The 22869-nt window shown below is 48.3% G+C and overlaps 1 protein-coding gene across 4 annotated transcripts in view; it reads left to right on the top strand.

Moving 5' to 3' along the window:
• Window positions 1-22869, top strand: part of CRTC3 (CREB regulated transcription coactivator 3) — a 75760-nt gene that overhangs the window by 31431 nt on the left and 21460 nt on the right. For 3 of the 4 annotated variants that reach the window (XM_037053562.1, XM_037053563.1, XM_037053564.1), the window contains exons 3-6: window positions 13461-13577; window positions 19588-19649; window positions 20319-20381; window positions 21902-22002. In XM_037053562.1, the coding sequence (XP_036909457.1) occupies window positions 13461-13577; window positions 19588-19649; window positions 20319-20381; window positions 21902-22002 (343 nt within the window). The remainder of the gene's footprint in view (window positions 1-13460; window positions 13578-19587; window positions 19650-20318; window positions 20382-21901; window positions 22003-22869) is intronic. The other variant, XM_037053565.1, reaches the window with a different exon arrangement.

A 22869-nucleotide genomic window follows, 5' to 3' on the forward strand; every position in this document is an offset into this window, starting at 1 on the left:
TTTCTTGTGGTTGCAGGACTGAGGCATCGGTTTCTTTCCCCTCAGCTCCCCTTCCTGGCCAGGTGGGCTTCTCCCATGGGGCCACGAGTGTCATGGCAGCTCTTTCTTCCAGGCCAGTGAAGAGGAGTCTCTCTGTCTTACAAATACCAAAATAGAATTACTCCATTGCCATAGCCCCTTGGTTAGAAAAAAGTCCCAGGTCCTTGCCCATGCTCAGCAGCTGGGAATTGCACACAGCATGAACACCAGGAGAGGGGACTCACCTTCCAGTCTACACCACAGACTGCCATATGTAAAATATTTTTTTTATTTAGTAATTTTTATTTGGGAGTTAATCTGTAATTTTAAAAAATTATTTTATTTATTTATCTTTAGAGGGGAAGGGAAGGAGAGAAGGATAGAAATATCAATGTATGGTTGCCTCTCATGCATCCGCTGCTGGGAACTGGCTTGCAACCCTGGCATGTACCCTGACTGGGAATCGAACTGTGGTTCTGTGGTTCACAGTCCCACGCTCAATCCACTGAGCTACACCAGCCAGGGCTCTGCTGTAATTTTTATGAGGCCAATTTGTTGGGCTTTTCATGGCTGCTATTATAATTCATAGTGTGTTTAGAGTGGCCTTCATCACTTCAAGATTTCTCAGATATTTCACCCAGTTTTAAAACCCATACTGTATTCTAACACTATGATTACTTTGGAATTAATTTTGACGTGAGACTTGAAACAGAGATCCCACTTTTTCCCCCTCTGTGGTTAACCTATTTTTTAAAGTTCTTGAATAGTTTATTTTTATATGTTTTTTCTGGTTTTTGGTTTGTTTTGTTCATTGATGTAGCTGTTTCTCTGTTCATTTCCACATCAGTGTAGTTGTATATTCTTTGACTTTAATTGTAGCTGTTTTTTGAATAGATATATATGTTATTTATATGGTTCAAGATTAAAGATAATCAAAAGATCATAGAGTGAAAAACAATCCCTTGAATTTTTGTTCTGGTCACCCAGTTCGCTTCCCACAGGCAACCAGTGTTGTCAGCATTTATTTATTCTGCCCTGGCTGGTGTAGCTCAGTGGATTGAGCGCGGGCCTGTGAACCAAAGAATCGAGGTTCGATTCCCAGTCAAGGTACACGCCAGGGTTGCAGGCCAGTTCCCAACAGGGGGTGTGCAAGAGACACCCATACATTGATATTTGTCTCCCTCTCTCCTTTCCTTCCCCTCTAAAGATAAATAAATAAAATCTTTTAAAAGTTTGTTTATTCTCTCAGGGGTATTTTATGTAGATGTCAACAAATGTAAATATATAATACACTGAACCCCACCCTTTTGCCCAGAAGGTGGCCAACAGCACACAGTTCTGTACCTTTTTTCACCTAGTGTACAGTGAACATCTTTCCATTATCAGCTCACAAAGAACATGCTTACTCTTGTCTTGGTTTTGAGTACACAGAATCCTATTGTACGGATTTATCATAATTCAGTTAACTAGTTCCTGACCAATGTACATTTCTTTACGTGCTTCTAAAAACATGCAAACTATGTTGCAAGGAACAACCTTATACACATGCAGGTATAGCTGTCTGAAAAATCTACACGTGGAATTGCTGTGTATGCATTCCACATGTGACTGGGTGTATGCATCCCTGGTTGCGATAGTGTCAGGTTGCCTTATGAAGAAGTTGCACTAATTCACATCCCACCCTCCATGTATGAGAGTTTGCCCACATCCTCCCCAGCTTGGTGTTTTATCAAACTGATCGTTGTCAATCTTATAGATGAAGAATCATGTTTCTGTGTAGTTATGGATTGTGTTACTCTTATTCTGGGTGAGATGCATTTCCCCCTATGTTTATGAATCATTTGTATTATCTTACCTGTGAACAATTTGTTCATATCTTCTGACCTTAATTCTTTTGGGCAGTTGGTCTTTTTCTTATTGATTTTTAGGAGCTCTTTATGTATTAGAAAAAGTAGTGATACAAGTTGTAAATAATGTCCCAGTTTGTCTTTGTTTTTCTTAGTGATGAGGTTTTTTTGAGAGAGCTATTTAATTTTTTAAATGTTTTTATAGCTTCTTGTTTATTTTTATCATGCTAAAAACTCTTCTGTTTACTTTTTGTAATACTTGGTGCCCTCATCTTTAGATTTAAAAATCTTTGGTCCGTCAGGAGTTTATGCTGAGGTAAGATGTGCAGTGTGGGGCCGACTCCCTCCTTCTGAATCTGCCCGCCAGTTGTCCCCACACAGTTTATTGAACATTGATGTTCCCACCAATTTAAGTCGTCACTTCTGTCACATACTGAAATCTCACATAATGTAGGTTATGTTTTCAGACTTGATGTCCTCTTTTATTGATTCATGTCTATTCATACAAGAGAACTACACTGTTTTAACTGATTATTATAACTTTATATTACATTCTGGTAGGGTTCATTCATTCTCATATTTCTTTTTTTAATATTTTTTATTTATTTATCTTTAGAGGGGAAGGGAAGGAGAGAGGGAGAGAAATATCAATGTGTGGTTGCTTCTCGTGCAGCCCCTGTTGGGAACTGGCCCCTGTGGGGAACTGGCCTGCAACCCAGGCATGTGCCCTGACTGGGAATCGAACCACAATCGTCTGGTTCACAGGCCCGCGCATTCTCATATTTCTTTTTAGTGATTTTTTCCAGGATATCCTTGCCTGTTTATTTTTCAGATGAACTTCAAAATCAGCTTGTTAGGATCTTTAAAAGAAAAAATCCTGTCATTAATGGATTTTATGCAGCTGAGTGGTGGGATCAGATTGGTGTTTTAGGAAGATGCTCTGCTGTGTGAAAACTGGGTTGAAGGAAACAAACCTAGAAAGGCCAGTTGCAGAGTTGTTGCAGTAATCCTCGGGAGAATGGGACCATGGGGAACTGAGGACAGCGGTGGGTTTGAGAGGTGTTCAGAGGGTCAGCGTGACCAGGCTCGGTGATGCTGCACGTTGGAGAGGGGTGGGGGAGGAAGCACTCAAGGATGACCCCGAACCTCCTGGGTGAAGCAGTTGAGGGGCGTGATTCCCAGAGATTTGAAACACATGAGCTAGGGCTGGTTTGGGAGGAAGATGACTGATTCACTTCTGAACTTGTTCGGTTTGAAGTGGCCGCAGGCAGTTCCTAGAAGAGTCGTACAGTGTTCTGTCGAGTATACGGTGTACTGGAGCTTTGGAGAGAGCTCTGGGCTGGAGATGGACTTGTGTGACAGAGCCCTGAAGAACTCAGCCTTTGAAATGTGGGTATGGAGTTCAGGAGTCTGCAAAGACTGGGAAGAAAAACCCAGAGAGGTAGGAGGAAAACCAGCAGAGAGTGGATCACAGAAGCCAAGAAAGAGGAGCCCGTTTTCAAAAGAGTGACTTGTCAGTGAGTTCAGATACTCCCGAGAGATCCAGTAATGGAAGGGCTGAAAAGTCCCATTTGATTCAGTACCGAGGAAAGTCCACGGTTACCTTGGGCAGGACTTTCCCTGGAGCGGAGGGTCAGGGGGCCAAGGGGCGAGTGGGGGTTGTGGAAGGAAGGGTCCGGGCAGCTCCTGAATCGTGAAGCTGGGCCGAGAAGGAGAGAAGGGGCTGGGGGGCGAAAAGTGATGTATCGGGTGACGCGTCAACCCTCCCTTGTGGGACAGGCTCGGTGTGTTTACAGGGAGAGCAGAAGAGGTTTGTGATCCTCACCTCCGAGGACCAGGAAATGCTGAGACAGATCTGGGGCTTCGAGAAATTGGCCAACGTGAACTGCCGAGAAGAGAGTACTCCAGTTACCGTGTTGGTACATGTTCTCTGACGTTTGGACTTTTAATTTTATTGTTTTCTAAGGTTTATGTTTGGTTGTTTTTATATTTTGAGAATTTAGAGAAAGAACTTCTAAAAATTGCAATCAGTTTTAGAAATTTGGTGGTGATTAAGTTAAAAAGTCAGATTCAGAGCAGTGTTTTAATACACTACCATTTGTTTAAAAAAGGAGCAGAAGCAATATATATTCATATTTGCTGTGCATACGTACTAGCACTTGGAAGGAGTGACCAGGAACCAATAACCTGGTTAGCCGTTGGGATGCGGGAACTGGATGGAAGGGGAACGAGGGTTGGAGATTGCCTCTTCACTGTCCATCTCTATAGTCTTTATTTAAGAATGAAAGTTTATTACTTTTTAAAATAATTTGATCTAAGCTCATTGGTTATCTTTAAAACTAATGGTTTCAACAGGCCCCAATTTGTCTTGGTCACCGATGGCACTGTCTTCTCTGTTATTGGTCTTCTCTGTCTTCTTGGTCACCGACTTCTCTGTTATTCTGCATCTGTGAACCACAGCGAAGTACACTGTGGCTTGATGATTGTGACCCTAGTCTTTGAGGACCAGGAAATACTGAGGTGTGAATGTTTGCCTTTCCTCCACGCTTCCCTGCTAGGAACCAAAAGTCCTGGGGAAGTAGACAGTCCCAGATCTTGGGTCATAAAGGGGGACTATGGTCAGCTCTGGCACGCCCCAGCCTTGTTAGTCACAGCTTGGCTTAGTGGGCCTTTAAGAGTTCTGCACCCAGTTTCACCGTGTGGGTATGTGTGGGGGGTGTTCTGCACACCAGCAAGCAACTCTCCTGCGATTCAACTACGCTCTGACACTATGTACCGGGAGATAGCATCAGATGCTACAAATGAAGGGCTCAGTCCTACACATACTTTCAATGCCAGCCACAAGTGCATGTCCCCAGGTCATTCATAACTCTGTCCAAGTTGGCTGCAAATTGGCCGTTCCCATGACCTCTCCCCTTGGGCTCAGTAACTTTGCTAGATCAACTCAGAACTCAGGGAAACACTTATGTGTGGTACCGAAAGATACTGATGAGCATGCAGATGAAGATATGCAGGTGCAGGGCAAGGTGTGTGGGAAGGGACAAGGAGCTTCCACGCCCTCTCCAAGAGCTCCACTCTCCCCAAAGCTCCACAAGTTGAACCCCATCCTTTTGGGGTGTTATGGAAGTTTGATTAAATCATAACCCATCCAAAGGAGGCAGGCAGAGGTGGTGGGCACTTGCGGGTCAAAAGAAAAGGCTTCCTTCTTGTGAGTCCCGCCTGTTGTTCTGTCCGGTTGACCAAAGGAGTGCTAAACCAACTCAACTTGGAGTCTCCAAACAAGCAGCCAGACTCATTTGCAGTTTTAACTCAAATTAAAAGGAGAACCTGGTCCCATAGACCTATTCTTCCACTTTTGGAAGCTTGCTTCCTCGTGAAAAGAATGATCTTACAATGAATAATTTTTAGAAACCTCTCATCTGGGCAGATTCCCCCAAGGACGCTCACAGATCAGCCTAAGGGAAAAACCAGAAGCACGGCTGTCTGACAAGGGAGCGGCCTGCCTGGGAAAGCAGTGGTTCCCATCTCTGGTGGGGCCTCTCGGAGGCCGGGCGGCCAGGGGTGAGGATGCTGTGTAGTTGATTGGCTGCCCCGTCAGGGCGCCCTGAACTCTTGTGACTGTGAATCCAGACAGAACAGGACACTGTGTGTGCCTCTTCAGAAGCAAATAGCCAGATGAAAAAGTACCGTAGGCTCTTTTAAATCAAAAACAGGATGTACTTTTTTTTTTACTCAATATGCTTTATTTAGAATTGCCCTGTGCTCTTATACCTAACTAAGTATTCCAGATTCTTTTACTCTCTCCAGAAACATCTTCTCTTGATACTTTCCTAGTTTTTTTGTGAAGTCAGGTGTTTATGTGTCCTGTAAAGAATTTTATCACTATTGTATCACTAAAGAATTTTAGTGATAATTTTTGCTGGCTATATGTTAGCCTTTGTCTCTTCTTTAATGTCTGGAGAAGTTATTTGGTTAAAACTAACAAAAGACACCCTTAATTTATTACAGTGTCAAAATGTTATTTTTTAAAGGTGTTATTTATTTACTTTTTGGGGAGAGGGGAAGAAAGGGAGAAAGAGAGGGAGAGAAACGTCAATGTGTGACAGATGCCGAGTGTGGTTGCCTCTCGTGCGCCCCCAATTGGAGAACCTCCTCCGCAACCCAGGCAGGTGCCCTGACTGGAAATCAAGCCTGCGACCTTTTGTTTTGCAAGCCAGTGCCCAGTCCACTGAGCCACACCAGTCAGGGCACAATTTTATTTAAAAAAATGTTTTATTTGGTAATTTTCAATATACCCAAAGTAGAGAATAGAATAACGAACTCCTTTATACTTAGCATCAGTTTCAATAATGTTGTTGTTTCATTGAGATGTAATTGTCATAAGACATTGTATTAGTTTAAGGGATACAACATAATGATTTGCTGTATGTACGTAGGTGGCCCCTGAACAACTTGAGGATATTGGCACAGACCCTTGTGGAGTCAAAAATCTACATGTAACTTCTGATTCCCAAAAAGCTTCTTAGGTTGTCTGCCGGCCTCCACAGTGGATTAGTTTCAAGACCTTCCTTGGATACCAAAATCTGAGGATGCTCAAATCCCCTGTGTAAAAGTGCCATGAATCAATCAATGCACACACTCAGCTTTCTGTGCCCGCAGACTCCCAGCTCTAATCCGTAACAGGGCAGGTGCTGGACAGGTCTGTGTGTAGGTGGACCCTGCAGTTCGAACCTGTGTTGTCCAGGTGTTAACTGCATTGTGAAGTGGTTACCTCAGTAAGTCTAGTAACATCCATCATCTCACACAGTTACAGATTTTGTATTTCATGACGAAAACTTTTAGGCTCTACTCTTTTAGCCACTTTCAGATGTATAGTACAGTCTTGTTAACTATAGTCGCCATTGCCAGAACTCATTTATCATAATATAGGAAGCTTGTACCTTTTGGACACCTTCACCTATTCTTTTTTTTTTATTTAACTCTTGTTCAAGTACAGTTTTCTTTCTTGTATTCCCAGCCCTGCCCCCCCCAGTGCTCCCCACCTCCCTCCCATCTCTGCCCCCCACCTTAGTTATTATCCATGTGTCCTTTATACTTGTTCATGTGAGTCCTTCCCCTACCTTCACCTATTCTTACCCCTCAAAATTTTCAACATTTTGTGATTTTGTTTCATCTATCCCTCCCCCGTTTTGAAATTCTGACTTCCAGATCTCTGTTCAACCCAGTGAGGGGTCTTACCAAATTCAGGCACAGTGGCGTGTCTGGAGCTGCTCAGACTGGGAGGAGGGGGAGGGTGGTCAGTGCCAGCCAGTAACTATTTCTTATGTCCTTGCCCCACGACAGGAAGCGGCAGGTGATGGGATGAAAGTAGGGGTCAGGTGCTTTGGCTCCTTGCCTACTGGACCTAAAGTACCCACTTGACCCTTCGGGCCTCTGAGGACACCTTTGCCTTCCCCTGTTGGTTGGTTGCCTTCCTGTGCAACCTGCCCCCAGGCCAGGCACCTTCTGCCCTGTCACTGCTGAAGCCTCAGCTCAAAAATCCCAATTCTTCCCGTCCAGTTCCTTTACATCCTTTGTCATCATCATGAGAAGCAAATCAGCTTCTGCTGGAGGCAATAAATGGGCAGACCCAAAGTGCCCTCAACTAGTTTTTCTAGTCGTGATCTTACTAGCAAAGTTGAAAGGGGAACTGCACTCAGCGGAAGGCCTCTCTCTCCACGGAACACATCCCGCCAGGCAGGAAGGTGGGGGTGGGGACAGGCAGTTTCAAACCTCTACCTCTGTGGGGGCTTGTGTGGCATTTCCTGGAAAGACAGGGGCAGGCTCTCTGAGGCCTGGGTCTGCATTAACTCCCGCCGGGCCCACACCCATCCCTGCGGATCTGAAGTGGAAATTCCTCATTTTATTATGGAAAATTTCAGCTATGCTCCAGTTTCAGTAATTAGCAACATTTTGTCATTTAAACTTTTTGATCACTCATTCTAGGCATCAGAATTAGTTCTCTATGCCCAATGTGTGTGTGTGTAAGTCACACACGTGTACCACTCTACTATTACATCATGTACACAGAAATAGAAAACTAAGTGGAAACAGAGCTTCTAATGTCTCTCCACCGTATTCGCGTCTCATCTGCCCCTGGGTGGCACACACACTGTTGGCAGACCAGCGACTGAGAAACAGAACGGTGACGTACCAGGCATGTGTTGGAACCTGCCATCGCAGGCGCAGCTGAGAGACGTGGTGCTGAGGCAAGTGACAGCCCCCTGCTGCCACCTCTGGGCTGGCAGGAGGTCAGACTGACCTCCCTGGGCAGACGCGCTCTCGAGCCCCACCTGGGACAGTGACTTGCCCATCTGCCTTTTTCTGAATGAGAGCCCCCAGCGTGGACCCTGGGGGCTGCGTTTAGGCCCCGCAGCCTGAGTTTTTATGCTTTGTTGTCATTTCTTATTTTGATATTTAGCCTGGACCCCTGAGATCATTCTGATTGCTTTTAGCGTGTGTGTGTGTGTGTTTGAATCTTTGCTGCCTTGAAAAAACAAACCGTTTTATCTGTGATTTTTAAAAAGATTTTATTTCTTTATCTTTAGAGGGGAAGGGAAGGAGAGAGGGAGAGAAATATCAGTGTATGGTTGCCTCTCGTGTGTCCCCTGCTGGGAACTGGCCTACAACCCAGTCATGTGCCCTGACTGGGAATCGAACTGCGGTATCTGTGACTTTTTTAAGAATAACTATTTAGCTTAGTTTATCTCACTAACTTTACTTCTCTTTTACCTGTCAATCACCTTACCTAGTAAGGACTGGGGAGGGGCAACACGAGGGACGTGATGGCAGGCCCGGTCTCAAGTCAGGGGAGTGGGCGCCAGCATCCCCTCTGGCCTGCTCTGCTCTCCGTAGCCTCTTTCCTTCCTTACAGAGGATTCATCCGATCCTTTGGAGAAGACTGGACCCCAAATTCAGTTGGTCAGAAAAGGCATAGTCTCCATGTCTCAAAACAAAACCAAAAACAAACTATCAGCCCTGGCCTAGTAGCTCAGTTAGACCACTGTCCCAATACGCCAAGGTTGTAGGTCCGATCCCTGGTCAGGGCACACGCAAGAATGAACCGATGAATGCGTCAGTAAGTGGAACAACAAATCTTTGTTTCTCTCTCTCCCTCAAATCAATCAATAAAACAACGAACACACTGCCCATCCAGAGGGTTCACAGGCTCTGAGACTCCAGTTACTCTGCAAGACTCGAAGACTAGCTCAGAGATAGCGTAGTGTTGGCAGGCTGCTGGGAGAGAAGCCTCGCCTTGTTCCCAGAAGCTGGGAGCCCTGCAGGAGTGTCGCGAGCCCAGGACCTCGCCCTCTGGCAGGCATAAATGAGGACCGGCTCCTGCCCAGGGCTGGAACTAGGAGGGCAAAGGAAGAGGGGGGGGGGGCCCGCAGCCAAGGAGGGCTGGCAAGGCTCTGGCCGGTCTGACCCTGGACGTTTGTCAAGTATTTTGAATTTCTCTTCAGGGCTTTTCTTAACTCAAGCGATGAAATCCTTTTTATTCTACTCATTTTATAAGGTAGAATTAAATGGTCCATTTAACAGCCAGGCAGTGAAGTCATAGCCTCGTCTTTGTTGAGGGCAGGTCTTCACAACTCCCTTCCTCAAGAGAACCCACGGAGGCGCTGGCTGTGGCCAGAATGATCGCCGGCTGGGTTCCCCAAGAGGCACAGTTGTCTCTTTGTGAGACCTGCCCTTTTAAACTGTCTCCCAGTAACTACAGCCCTGCATGTAAGTAAAGAGCCCCGAGAGCTCCGGGAACTGGCCTGCCTGCCCACACCTTCCCCAGGAGAAGTGTATTCAGTATTAGGTGCTAGTCTTTCGTGCGTTCACCGGGAACTGAAGAAGTAAAGTGCTGAGCACCATTACGGGCCAGACAGAGACCCTGCACAGCACAGTAATGCATGTTAGTGTGGCCTCAGGGCCAAGCATTAACTCACCCTCCCTGCTACCTTTCCGACCTGTTAAATGTCCAGCCAGTCTGCTGTCCCCCCTGAGCTGTGTTGGGGAGGGAAAGCAGATGTGGACACAGACATGTGCAGGAGTTGAGAGTGACAGGCAGGGCTGAAGGAGCACCCCCTGTTGGAGACGGGTCCTCATGGCAGAAGGAAAGAGTATTTGACTGTTTGGATAAGATGTACATCATGCTTGCTCATGAGCTGTTGCCTAAGGGAAGCCACGGGCCCTGCCAGTGTTCTTTTCGGCCATTCTTCCCAGGCTGCAGCTTCTGAGGTGCCGTGGCACAGGCAGCAGGTGGATGCCTACCTGAGATCTCAGGCCCTTGGGGGAGACTTTGCGAGGCTCAGAGTGCTGGGGAAGCCCCTAACAATGGCGCTCCTCTTGCTGCCCCAAAAGGACTCTGTAGGGTGGCCTCACCTTGAACTAGGTGCTTCTAGGTGCCAGCCACCTGGACATCCATTCTTCTTTGAATGCCCAGTGTATTGTCAGCTCAGGCTGCCCTAATGTAATTCCACAGACCAGGGGACTGAAACAGCAGAAATGTATTTCCTCATAGTTCCAGAGGCTAGAAATCCAAGATCAAGGTGGAGGCAGAGTTGGGTTTTGGTGAGGACTTTCCTCCTGGCTTGCAAACGGCCGCCTTCTTGCTATGTGCTTACATGGCCTTCCCTCTGGTCTCTCTTCCTCTACAAGGACACTAGTCCTGCTGGGTTAGAGTGCACACCTATGACCTCCTTTAATCTCAGCTCCCTCCCGAGGGGCCCCATATCCAAATACATCGCAGGTTAGAACTTCAGCCTGTGGGTTTTGGAGGATACAGTTCAGGCCGTAACAGCCCGTGTCCCTGGGATAGGGCAGCGTTTACAATACATAAGTCAGTGTTCTCAACGGGCCTGCAAGGAAGTGATCAGAATCATCGTTTCCGCCTTTCAGATAAGGAGGGTGAAGTAACTTCTTAGTAAGTCCAGGATCCTGGACTAGAACTGTTTCTTTGATTCCAAATCACATGTTCTTTGATCTGCGACACAGAAGGTTGGCCTTATGAACACTGGAAATGAAATACCGCACACTTACTGAGTTAATAAGGAGTATGTAGTATATGGAAAAGTATTTATCAAATAATGTTAAATACAAAAATAGATCACAAAAATATAGGGCCTCTGTGGGTACAACCATGTAAAAATTATGGATAAAAAACTATGGATAAAACTTGCAAAGAAAAAAATGAAGTACAGGGTGGGGAAAAAGCAGGTTTACAGTTGTTCATATAGAAAATCATATAATAATTAATAAAAATGCAAGAATAAACTGTTTTGTGAACTCACATCTATACATCTGCTCTTCCCTCTGTACTTTGTTTTCAGGGCGGCAGGGTTTTGTTGGTTTTTCTTTTTAAATTGACTTAAGAAATATACTTTTAAATGGCAAAAATTTAGCTCTAGCAAGCAAGAGAAGTTAGAAGTTGGTGGAAACCAGAGAACCATGTGTCCGTTGTCACTAGTTTTGGGGACCCAGAGACTTATGCTAGGTGTCACACACCATAGTGTTTGACAGGCCGCTTCACCCCAAAGCCCCTCAGCCCCAGCGCCCCCAGCCAGGTGACTGCTGTAACTCTGCTGACCAGCGAGGCAGGGAGCCCTGGGGCTTGAGAAGGCTGGAGCCGAATGTAGTTTGGGCGATCAGCCTCTATAGGGGAAGGAATGGAAGCTGGGCCACAGCGAGGAAGAAAAGAAAATACCTAATGTAAGCAAAGACTCCCCCCAACACTGAGTCTACGCAGCACCAGATTTGGGCCAGCAGGGGTTAATGCAAAAAAGGCAAGTGCGAATAGAGAAGATGTGTGTAATAGGAAGTCCGGGGGACTCGCCAAGAGCTTTCTGAGACCCTTAGCCCCAGTAGGCTGGTCCCTGGAGCCCGTCTGGTCCAGGCTGTGCTCTGAGACTCCCCGATGAAAGTGCTGTGTTTGCAGGCACATTGAGTGTTACCATCGTGGGTGTACGACTTTGTCCCTGGAAAGTGCTCCATTTGCATCTGGGAACAGTCATCTGAATCATGTCTATTTTATGACCAGGTTCCGTTAAATGGGCTGTGGTGCGCATGCCCTGGGTCAGCACAGGCGTTGGAGGCATCACGCACCCTTGAGTGCACCTGTCACAATGCGTGTTTTTCTTCCAGGCCCAGACGCAGTTCCTACTAAGATCTCTCTCTTTTAGGGGTTAATAGATTTAGATTGTACAAACAGATTGAAACCAACTAAATCAGTTCAAACATGTTATCAGCCCACTCAAGAAAAATAGCAGTAATTTCCAAATCCAATGAGAAAATCCACATATTTTATAAAGAAAAGTGAGCGATTGATTCTCAGCTGAAGGAAGCTTCTTATAAAAACATTCCTCCAGAGGACTCCTTTCATAGTATGCGAGCTGTTTTACATATGATTCAATTTAACTAAAAATCTTGTTTCACATATTTCACAAATGTGCAAACCTCTGTGTAGGGCTTACACGCGCGCACACCTGGCCCCGCTGTGTAAGCTGCAGCGCTGCAGCCCAGGGTTGGTTCTTTGACAACCAAAAACGTCCTTCGTTGTGCCATTCTCAAAAATGGTAAGAGTGTGCCCCCTGCACCCCGTAACAAAGGATTTTGGATTTATTGACCATGGATTTACCTTGAATGTGTTTGTACTTTCACTCCTGTCATTTTGGGAGTAATGAGTTGCATGCTTTCCACTTGTATTTAGAGAGCATTCTTTTTCCCTCTGTAACTCAGGCTACAAAGTCAAATGTGGAGCGCGCCGAGTTGGTGCAACGGTCCGGCCTGAGCGCTGAGAGCACAGGGGCGGGACCAGTGTGGCCCAGGGGTTCCACTTTTTCCCTGGGAGCCCCTGAGTCTGGATTTTTTAAAGGTTACTTATTTGTTTTTAGAGAGAGAGGGGAAGGGAGGGAGAAAGAGAGGGGGAGAAACATCAGTGGGTGGTTGCCTCTCACATGGCCCCCACTGAGGACCTGGCCTGCAACCCAGGCATGTGCCCTGACTGGGAATCGAACCGAGGACCCTTTGCTTCACAATCTGCGCTCAATCCACTGAGCTACACCAGCCAGGGCTAAGTCTGAATTTTTAAACATTGTCAATTGAGTCAAAATTATAAAAAGTCACTCTGCAGAATAAATAGACCCCAGTCTGTAGTGATCTCATTTTATTTCTGATACTGTATCTCTGTTTCTGGACAGTGGATACTGTAGGCATCCACTTTATTTCCATCTTAAATTTTACACTTTACATCTTTTACATTTCAAGTGTACTTCCTAGTTGCTGGGATTCGATGTGTGAATCAGTAGTGCCCTGATTCTCCACCTCCTAATTCTGACAACTTCCATTACCGTATTATCCTTTCAGCTCTCATCTCAGCACATGAAAGACTATTTTTAATCACTCTGTAACCATGTAGAAACGCCTACCTTACTTGCCTTGACCGAGGTACAGTCACGTAGGAAAACTGGACGATCACTCTTTGACTTGTTTATTTGTACCGGTTGTTGTCGTTGAGAGTCACTGGCACTTCCGTGCTCACAGGCCGCTCTCCTTCCTTTCTCTTCGCAGCCCTTCCACCAGGTGGACAGCATCCGCGGGACCCGCCACCACGGGCTGGTGGAGAGGGCCTCGAGGACCCGCTACCACCCCCTCCACCGGCGTCCAGCTGACAAGCCGGGACGACAAATATCCTTTCTCGTCTCAGGAGAGTATGATTTTGGAGATGTTTGCAAGGTTTTCAGGATTTGTCTTCTCTGCAATTCCTCTTTGGCTTCAAAATCTCCTTTTATCTGATGAATGGAGGTAATACAAATAAGTGAGTTGGAAACTGGAAACATCTCTGCAGCCGTTGGAAAGATCATTGCGGGTGTTTACAAAAACATCAGTAAGGTTCCGTGTGATGGAGTAACTGAACGTCAGCAGCATGTCATTCAGCCCCATCGCAAGGCTCTCAGCACTTGCCTGAGAAATCAGTAGTCAGAGTGAAAGCTGACTTGGAATCACTTGGAGAGATTTAGTTATCTAGCCAAAACAGCTCAACGGATACGTGATTTATGTTTGTTTCTGTTGACCTGACCTGCTGTTAGAACTTACAGAAGAAATTTCATATGATTTTCTATTTATGGAGTTTCAAACTCAGTGAATGACAACCGAAGTATAAAGCTGGTATTTAGGAAAATTCTTACACAGTGAGGCACACTCCGGGCCGTTCAGTGGGAACCGAGGGAAGGGGCAAAGTCACCCGATGGCTTTATTTGCCCAGACCTTCTCAGAGGCCGAGCGGCTGTCCTGCCGGACGAGCAGCACCGTGCCAAGGGCTCGCTTGGGGGACACAGGACCCATCTGGGTTTTGGGGTGAGGCCGTGGAGCAAGCGCGCTGGGGGGCCCGCTGTTGCTCCACTGCTCACACACAGAGGCGAAGAAGGCTGGAGGTGGGGAGAGGCGAACCGCGGAGCTGATTCCTGGCAGCAATGGTCGAATCGGCTTCCGTAGCCTGAAAACCAGGAAGTGGGGGGAGGACACCCGTGTTTGCTGAGCGCCTCCCCATGCCAGGCACTGTGCTGGGCAGCTTACATGTCGTTTAGTCCTCAAGACTTACCGAGTGGTTAATTTTTTTAACCCCATTTTCCGGCGAGGAGACTGAGTGCTCTCAAGTTTCTGGCGCAAGATTCCCCTGTGGAGGTTGGGGGAGCCCAGACTCAGCTTGGGTCAGGCTGACTGCCCAGCCTGGGCCCACCCCTCACTGCAGCACGTATGTCCACTCGGTGGTGCCCAGGACCACAGGCAAGGAGAGCTCGTGGGGGAGTTGTGGGGTGCACAGAGGAGGCTGCTGCTGTTCTTGCCTCCAGGCGCCCTGCAGTTTTTCAACTATTCCAGGCAAAGGATGTTCCCTGGGGACAGTTCTATGTTCCCTCCCTTCTGCCCCCAGGGACATAGCTCATTGGTTCCCGGACTCCTCGTTGTGGATACTGTGTGGCTGTTATTAGGGAAAGGAAGATGACAGCTGATGTTGAGAATTCATCTCTGGGTGTGTGGTGGTTTCACACGGGATGTAGAAGGAAAGGAGAGGGAGGCAGGGCCTCAGCAGATTCACGCGTGTGTGGGTGGGGCCTGCCTCAGACTGTTGTCAGACCGCTTGGAATTTTCAAGCAAAAGTCTGAGTGTTTCTTTGCTTGGTTTTAACAATACATCTTCTTCTGTTTCTCAATTTTCTATTTCTGTGTAGGCATTCTCTCTGAATACTGTGCATTTGTGTGTGTGTAGTTATCTCAGATCCTTTTTATAGCAAGAATAGTCTAAATGTATACATACACTCACAGCTGTTACAACCAAAGGAATGACTTGGAAGAGGAGGGGATTGAAGAAGAGCCACAGAGAGGAATGTTCATTCATTCACATAACGATTTAAGTATCTGCTGGTGTCAGGCACCAGGGTAGGCGCTGCTGATATTTGGCAAACGTAGCATGGCCCCTACCCTCAGGATGCTTCTAGTTCAGTGCAAGAGGCAGCTAGGCAAGGAGGTGGTGACGGCCCAGAGGAGGCATCCCGGAGGAAAATCTGAGGTTTGAAGGCTAAGTGAGAGGATAATATGTTCATTTACCCGACAGACATTTACAGAGCTTCCTCTCTGTACAAGGCACTGTTGTAAGCTCTGGGGACTCAGTGGTGAAGGAGCAGACATGCCCCACCTTCTTGAGGTTATGGTCCTGTGGGATATGACAAACAGCAAACAGGTAAAAAAAAATGATTAAGACAATAATCTCAGAGAGAGAGGAAGGTCACTCGGAAGGGAACAACTTGTGCAGAGTCCTGGAAGGGGAGACCGTGCTGTGGTTCAGGGGACTTTGTCTCTTTTTGGGTGATGTGTCACAGGCTCTGACCTGGCCCTGGGTGTGGGTCAGCTTCTGAGAGCATCGGCAATGCAGATGGACTCCTGAGGGGAGGAGAGGCGGGGACCCAGTTAACGTACAGATGGAACAGTTAATGTACCGATGAATGGAAGTTGTTCAGCAAACAGTAGAAGTCCGATTCTAGGTTCTGCTCTTAAGCACCGAACTAGGATCCTGGGACCGGACATCTGATCGGAAAAAGCTCTTTAGCGTAGGCTCGCCCGTTAATGAACAGTGAGTCTGTTTTGAGCAAGGAAGGGGCTGGGAGGTCCGTGAAAGATGAGAGTGGAATGGTCTTATGCTGAAGGTATTATTGCGTTCAGGAGAACTTTTAGAGGAAGACGACTGTGATCCCCTTTCCTGGAGTGGCACGCGTTCATTGGATGTTGCCTTTTCTGCTCGTCTATTGCCTCCTTCATGAAGTTTTATCGCTTGAAAGTATTGACGCTGGTTTGAATCTTTGCTAGAACAAAAAGAAAAATTGTATTCAGATTTCTATTGTTACAGCTGTTTCTTGGGTGTTGTTTTGGAATGGGCAAACTGGCCTAGCCAAGGGTTCGGCCCTATGATATAGTGATCTCAGATGAAACGAACATTGTCTAACAAATATTCCAGCTTCCTCCCAGAGTGGGCAGCCACAGCAAGCAGAGCTCCGGCATGGGGAGATTCCTTCTGCGGTGGGCGGCTGTCACCGCAGAGGAGGCTGGTGCAGTGAGCGCCGCTGTTGGCGTGGGTGGGCACCGCGAGCGCAGAGCCCGGCACTGCCCAGAAGGGCTCTGGCCGGTGGCCACACTCCAGGCAGAGGAGAGGCGGGGACCGGGCCTGAGGACTCAGGGTAGCAGGTCTTCCACCTTTTTGCAGCCGCGTCTTCGCCAGCCCTGTCATTCCTCACTCCTCACGGGCAGCAGGCCTGTATCCCAAATGCCATCTTGTTGCATTTCTGAACTATTAACATAAATTTGCGGCAAATGTAATAGCATCTCAAATTTGTGGTAATACATTGAGAAAGAAAGGAAAACACAGGCAAATCATAGAAAATACCTTCCTCTAGAGAAACGTGTTTTTAGAAAGTAAAACAAACATTCAGAGCACTTCTGATCTCTGTCCCCAGGAAGGCGTGAGGGTGCCACATCTAGGAAACCAGCGTGCGCAGCCGGGGCCTGCCCATTCGGAGTGGCTGTCCTTTCAGGCCTCGCTTTGGCTCCTTTCATTCAACAGGGTGGAGATTTCAGGGCCTGGGTTTAAAGAACACCACCGCTCTGAAACGCACGGTCCACTGCCTTAGAGAATTGCCGGGCTCTCCTGTCTGGCTTGTCAGTTAGTACCAGGGCCCTAGAAGCCCTGCAGGTAAGAAACTTCTCTTTAATTCAGGGTTTCCAAAATTTATTTGATCACAAAAATACAATTTTTACCTCACACCCACTAGAGATTTTCATCTCAAAGGACAAGGAAATGCTGGTTTTTAGAGTCCTAAGGGAAAAATATTCAGACTTCAAAATGCCACCCGCCCCCTGTCTCTCACTCACGAGCTAAGGGAACCAAGATGTTCTCATGGATGCAAAGACTCAGAAAGATGCCACCCATCCGCCTCCCTTAACATTGGCCTTTCCCGTGTGTTCTGCAGGACAGAGCTGGAGGTAAAAGGACAAGAGGAAGTTGGGGGAGGGTGAAGACATGGTTGAGAAATTAAGAAGCACCCAGCATTGTGACCAGCTTTATATGTTAAATCTGACCCTGGAACGCATGTTGGTGGGTGGGGCTGATGAAGCCACCTCCGACTTCGCTCGTCCCACCAGCTGCGTGACAGGTCATGGGCCTGCCTTACCACCTCTGCCCCCGGTCAAGCCGAGCCCCCGAGGGCGGCAGCCCCAGGCTGCCTCCGGAGGGCAGTTCCTGCGCCTGGCCCAGGTGCCCTTACCACATGGGAACAGGAAGCCAAAAGAAGAACCCCACTCTGCTCACCAGCCACGGGGCAGGCAGCACCCAGCAGACAGGGGGGAACTTGTTTGGAGCTTCTGTGGCTCGGCGTCCCCACCCACGGATGAATGGGCCAACAGATGTCGCCTCTCGTCGCCAAAAGAGCTGCCCCGCTTTCTCTGGGGAGGAGTAAGCACTTTCCCTCTAACACTCCCCGAGGACGGAAGGAGTAGGAGTCCCTTTGTCAGCAGATAGAGGCAGGGATTTTCCTCCTCGGGCCTGCAGGGACTTGGGGAGATTCTGGGGTTCCCACCTGGAGTACCCGCCTGGAGTACCAGGTGGGGGGCGTCCTCCATTACACACGAGGGACTGTGTGACACTGCCATCAGAAAGGCCACAACGCCGACTGCGCCTTGACACTGGAGGCTCGATGTGGGGTCGCTGTATCGCTGCCACAGCCCTGCATTCTGATCTGCGTTGCCCGTGCTGGGTAACTGGACGTGATGGCTTCAGGGGTGGCAGGTGCCGAGGGGGTAGTTAACTCCTGGTTGGTGACGCTGGACTTTCCCGGACAGTCGCCGGGCTCTGAAGACGAGAGAGAGGCGGCCGCCGCAGCTTGTGCGGCTCCGTGGCTGCTGCTGAAGGGCCCTGCCCACCAACACACGGCCGCGCCTGGCTCGCAGAGGCCTCGTTTCCCCACCGCTGTTTCCTCTTCTGTCTCCCGTCCCAGCCCCTTCTACTCTGTACTTCATATCAGTAAGTCAAATTAATGTTGAAGAAAGGTCTCTTGAAAAAAGCTTCAGATTAAGAAATAAGTTAACTAGACACCACAAAACTAATACACAGAAGTGAAACTTGTGCTCATAAAGCATCTCCTGGCAAAGGAAATATTGCACACTAAATCGTGAAGAGTCCATTCGCTTCGTGCCCACATTTTACTGATGCCAGATTCTGTGTCCGCCCGGGGCTCCCAGCCCAGCCTGCGTGTTGGCCCCGTCTCCATCCAGGCTCCGCTTCCTCCCGAGTCCAAGCGTGATGGCTTCTTGCCTCAAGACTCATTGGTGGTTTTTTAGTAGGAGAGAAATACGCTAAAAAATTTGCAGAGAACTGTTCTCTTGGTGCAGTTAAGTCAACTAAGCAGAATGTCTCTGCCACACTCCACGCGTGTGCTGCAGGAACACGCCTGTTTCTCCACGCATCTGGAACAGCACGCACTTCATGCAACGCAGTCCCTGACCACATAAGGAAGTTTACATTTCTCCACCATCTAGGGCAGCTCTTTTTGCTAGAAGTAACAGGAACCCTCCTTAACTAGAAAAAAGGAAATTTGTTGGCTTATGTCACCCCAAGGCTGGGCCCAGGGGTTCCTACAATAGCACGGGGACTCTGCATCTGTGAAGGGCCACCTTTGTGTTGACGTCACATGCAGATGCGGGGAGCTCCTTATCCCTCCCCTCAGAAGCAATCTTCACTCTGTTCCTCTCGTGAGCCCATCCCTGGACCAGTCGCTGTTTCCAGGGGAGGAAGGTACCTGACCGGAAATGCTGGGACTGGGTCCCTCCCTCGGGACCGGGAGGCCTGCACAGAGTGAGCGCCTCACCAGGTCTAGGGTGGGGGCGGGGGAGGGCGTTCGTACAAACACGAGCTGCAGGGCAGGCATGAAAGTACGAAACACCCCACATGAATCGTGCAGCGACGGCACTGGGTAGAAGGCAGGGGAGTGGACTCTCCAGAGGAAGTTGGTAAGAGAGAGCCTGGAGGAAGAGCTTGTGGGTGTAGAGATGAAGATAAGAGCCCCAAACTCAGCTGTTTGACTCCCCAGGATCCCCTGTCTACATTCTGCTTCACCTTTTCATGACGTCTATTTTTCCTTTACTAAAAATTCTACTTTGATGGAAGTTCTTTTGGAGTCAGTTATCCCTCGCAGCCCCTGGATGAGAGTTGGCCAAGGTAAGCAACCCTACTTTAACGATGCGATGGGCACGTGTTATTTTTGGACGCCTGCAGTGTTTTACCTACCTTGAATGCTGTTTTAGGAATTTCTAGTATAAAGCATAGACTCTTGTTTGCTCTTATAAAGCTTGTCTTTTCATGTATAATCATGGGCTTACATGAAAGCGTAAAGTGAAAAGTTATTTAAATAAAGCTAGGTCTTCACTTTTAAAACCTAATAGAAACATATGTGAATACATTTGTCAGTGGAATACTGACATTCCCAGCGTGCACGCAGGGCGTGTGGTGAGGGCGCTGTTTTACATATCGGGAGTAAGGCCTTGGGTCCCCAAGAGAGCAGCTCTCATAGGTTTCAACTATTTCAAAAGGTGTTCGAAGGTGCTTTATTGCCCACCCCTTGTTAAACAACTCATGCGCCCAGCTAGCCAATCCTGTGCTTGTGGAATGGTGGTAGTTTTTACCGTTGAAATCGGCGATCACGGCAACCAACGGGAGAGGGCATTCAGTCTGGCCTCATTTTGGCAGTGAAGACCGAATGGGCGAGCTGAAGGGGCTTCCCGCAGGTTGTCCGGCGAGGTGAGGAGGGGTTCTGAGACCCAGGTCTGAGACTCTTCTTCGCTGCTTGTAGACTGAACTTGTCTTTTTATGTTACCCTGGCTTTTAAAGGCAGCACCCTCCTTGGAAAGAAGAAAAGCATCCTGGCTTCAGGCTGACGTCTGCACTTAACAGGTACAGGCGCTGTTTCCCGGTACAAACAACTTTTCGAGATGACCAGTCCAATCGGTTGCCTGATGTTCTTTATTGTCTAGTTGCCAGAGTCTACTCCTATCAGTTGTGTTTATGTGAAGTGTTAAAAAAAAAAAACACAACAAACCAAACCCCAAGCCCCCACCCCTTACCAAATGCCCCCAGGGGACAGAACAGCACAGGGTAGGAGCACGAGGTCTGGGGTGGGGCCACAGGCCTCTTACCATGTGACCTGAACACATTACGTACCTGCTCTGTGCCTCAGTTTACTCATTTGGAAAAGGGAGATAACAGTGCTTGTATCGGGGATGGCTGTGAGGATTCGAGAACACACGGGGATGGCACTCGTCATGGTCACTCTGGGCCAGGCTCCAGTGGTCGTGTCTCCACAGGACATTTTTTCCATCCTGATAACATCCTATAAGAATGAGGGTCCCCCCCACTTGTTCTAAGGAGTTAATGACTTGTCCAAGGCCCTTTAGCTAATATGTGATGAAACACATGTGTTAGCTAATATGTGATTTAAAAAAAACGTTTTCTAGTGTAAAATTTTAAACATACCCAAAAGAAGAAAGAGTTAGAAGCAGTCCCAGTGCTCATCCCTCAGCGTCGGTCCTTAGCATCCCCCCAGCCCTGTGCCTCCTGGACCCCGACCCCCACCGCACGCCGGCCGGGCACGGTCTTCCCCTGCAACCGCATCGAGTGGTATAAGGCTGATAAGAACCTTTAAAAAACATAGCCACAATCCCAGTGTTACACTTAATAAATTAACAGTAACTCATTACTATTATCTAATGCCTGTCTATATGTCTTATGTGAGTGTATCAGTATTTCTCTATTGAGAGTAGAAATTAAGTTGAGAGATTTTTAAACATTACTTATTAATGACTTTTAAAACAAATAAAAGTAACAAACCCATTGTATGATAGCATAAATATATTTTTAAGAAAGTCATATTTTCCAAAAGAGAACATTTATTGAGAAGAGTGGTACTGTGATCCCTTTAACAAGTCTCCTGACTGACAGCTGGATTCTCCGCTTACGACTCGTCTGTGGCCCCGGCCGTGGCCGTAACGGCTGCAGAATGCCGCTGCGCGCATCAGAGCATGAGTGAAAGGGCAAAGGGCTTTTTAGTATTGATCGGGGGTCGCCTTGACGTGCGCTCTGCCCGCTGCTGCCAGCGACCCTCGCACAGGATGAAGGACGGGCAGGCCTCCGAGGGGCCGCACGCCTGACCCCTTGTTGACGTAGATCCTTACGCCGGGCGTCAGCTTCAGGGCGTGAAGGGGTGCGAGTGCAGATTCAAGTCATTTGGGTGGCACGGGTGATGCCGGGCGGTTATTGCTGTGACGGGCTCCAGGTAGGTCCAGATCCCTCCGTTTGTGGGTTATTGTAAACCTTCCTCCTTACCTTCTCTCCTGCTGCTAATGTGCAGCAAAGAACATTGCATTCTCGCTAAGGAGAAATGGGTTTTCAGCCAGACTCTCTCTTCCTGCCCTTAGGACCAATTCCGATTCTGCCCTTCACACAAGTGCTCTGAGCACCAAGCCCCAGGACCCCTACGGAGGAGGGGGCCAGTCGGCCTGGCCAGCCCCGTACACGGGTAAGACGCAGCGGCCGTGCTTCCTGCCTGTGCTGTCTGTTAGGGTCGTACCTGGTGCATGCGCTGCTCCAGCCTGGGAGTCTTCAGAGAAGAAGCTGGCGGGGGAGAGGTGTGTGTGCTCGTGGGAAATGGGAATGGAGTTCAAGAGGTCTCATGCTTTGTCCCTGCCCCTCCTGTGACAGATTCTCTCTCCTTGATGTCTCTCAGCCCGGTGGTTGCCTTTCTTCCCCGCTGTGTGCATTATATTCATGTGGAATATATATGAAGCTCGTCAGAGCTTCATAACTGGTCTCATTTCCAGTCCCATATACCTCTAATCCAGTTTTAAGTGCATTCTCTGAAGGCCCTGTCTTCTCATTTAAGATCTGAACAAACTGAGAAATAAAATCAGAAGTGACAGATGGAGCCACGTATCATCTTTATTGGTGACGAGTGGGCCTGGCTTCTCTCTGTGGGTCCACGCCTGTTGTACCTGAACCCCAGAATGAGGCCAGCTGCCCTGTAGCCCTCACCCAGGGCAGACAGAAGGGCAGGGCTGAGCAGGGCAGGCATGCCCTGAGAAGGAGAGGGGCTGGCCTGGGGCTGGGCATCGCCAGCTCAGTAGTGCCCTGTTTTGCTGGGTAGAGCATTGTCTCACTTCCCTTGGGCCGGAGTAAAGGGGAGGAGAGAGCCAGGAGCAACCAAGGGTGGGAAAAGCACCTTCATGCCATCGGCTTCCAGAGTGAGCTCAGATCTGATCACATTGGTCTCCTGTTTACAGTCCTCAGTCCTGCCTCCGCCCAAGGAGAGAGCCCTCGCCTCTCCATCTGCAGCGGCAGGAGCACCGGGCCCTGGCCCTCACCCACCTTTCCCCCTCCTCACTCGCCA

The sequence above is a fragment of the Sturnira hondurensis genome, unplaced genomic scaffold (assembly GCF_014824575.4).
Source record: "Sturnira hondurensis isolate 20B ecotype Veracruz unplaced genomic scaffold, ASM1482457v3 Scaffold0007865, whole genome shotgun sequence".
In the NCBI taxonomy this organism is placed as follows: Eukaryota; Metazoa; Chordata; class Mammalia; order Chiroptera; family Phyllostomidae; genus Sturnira; species Sturnira hondurensis.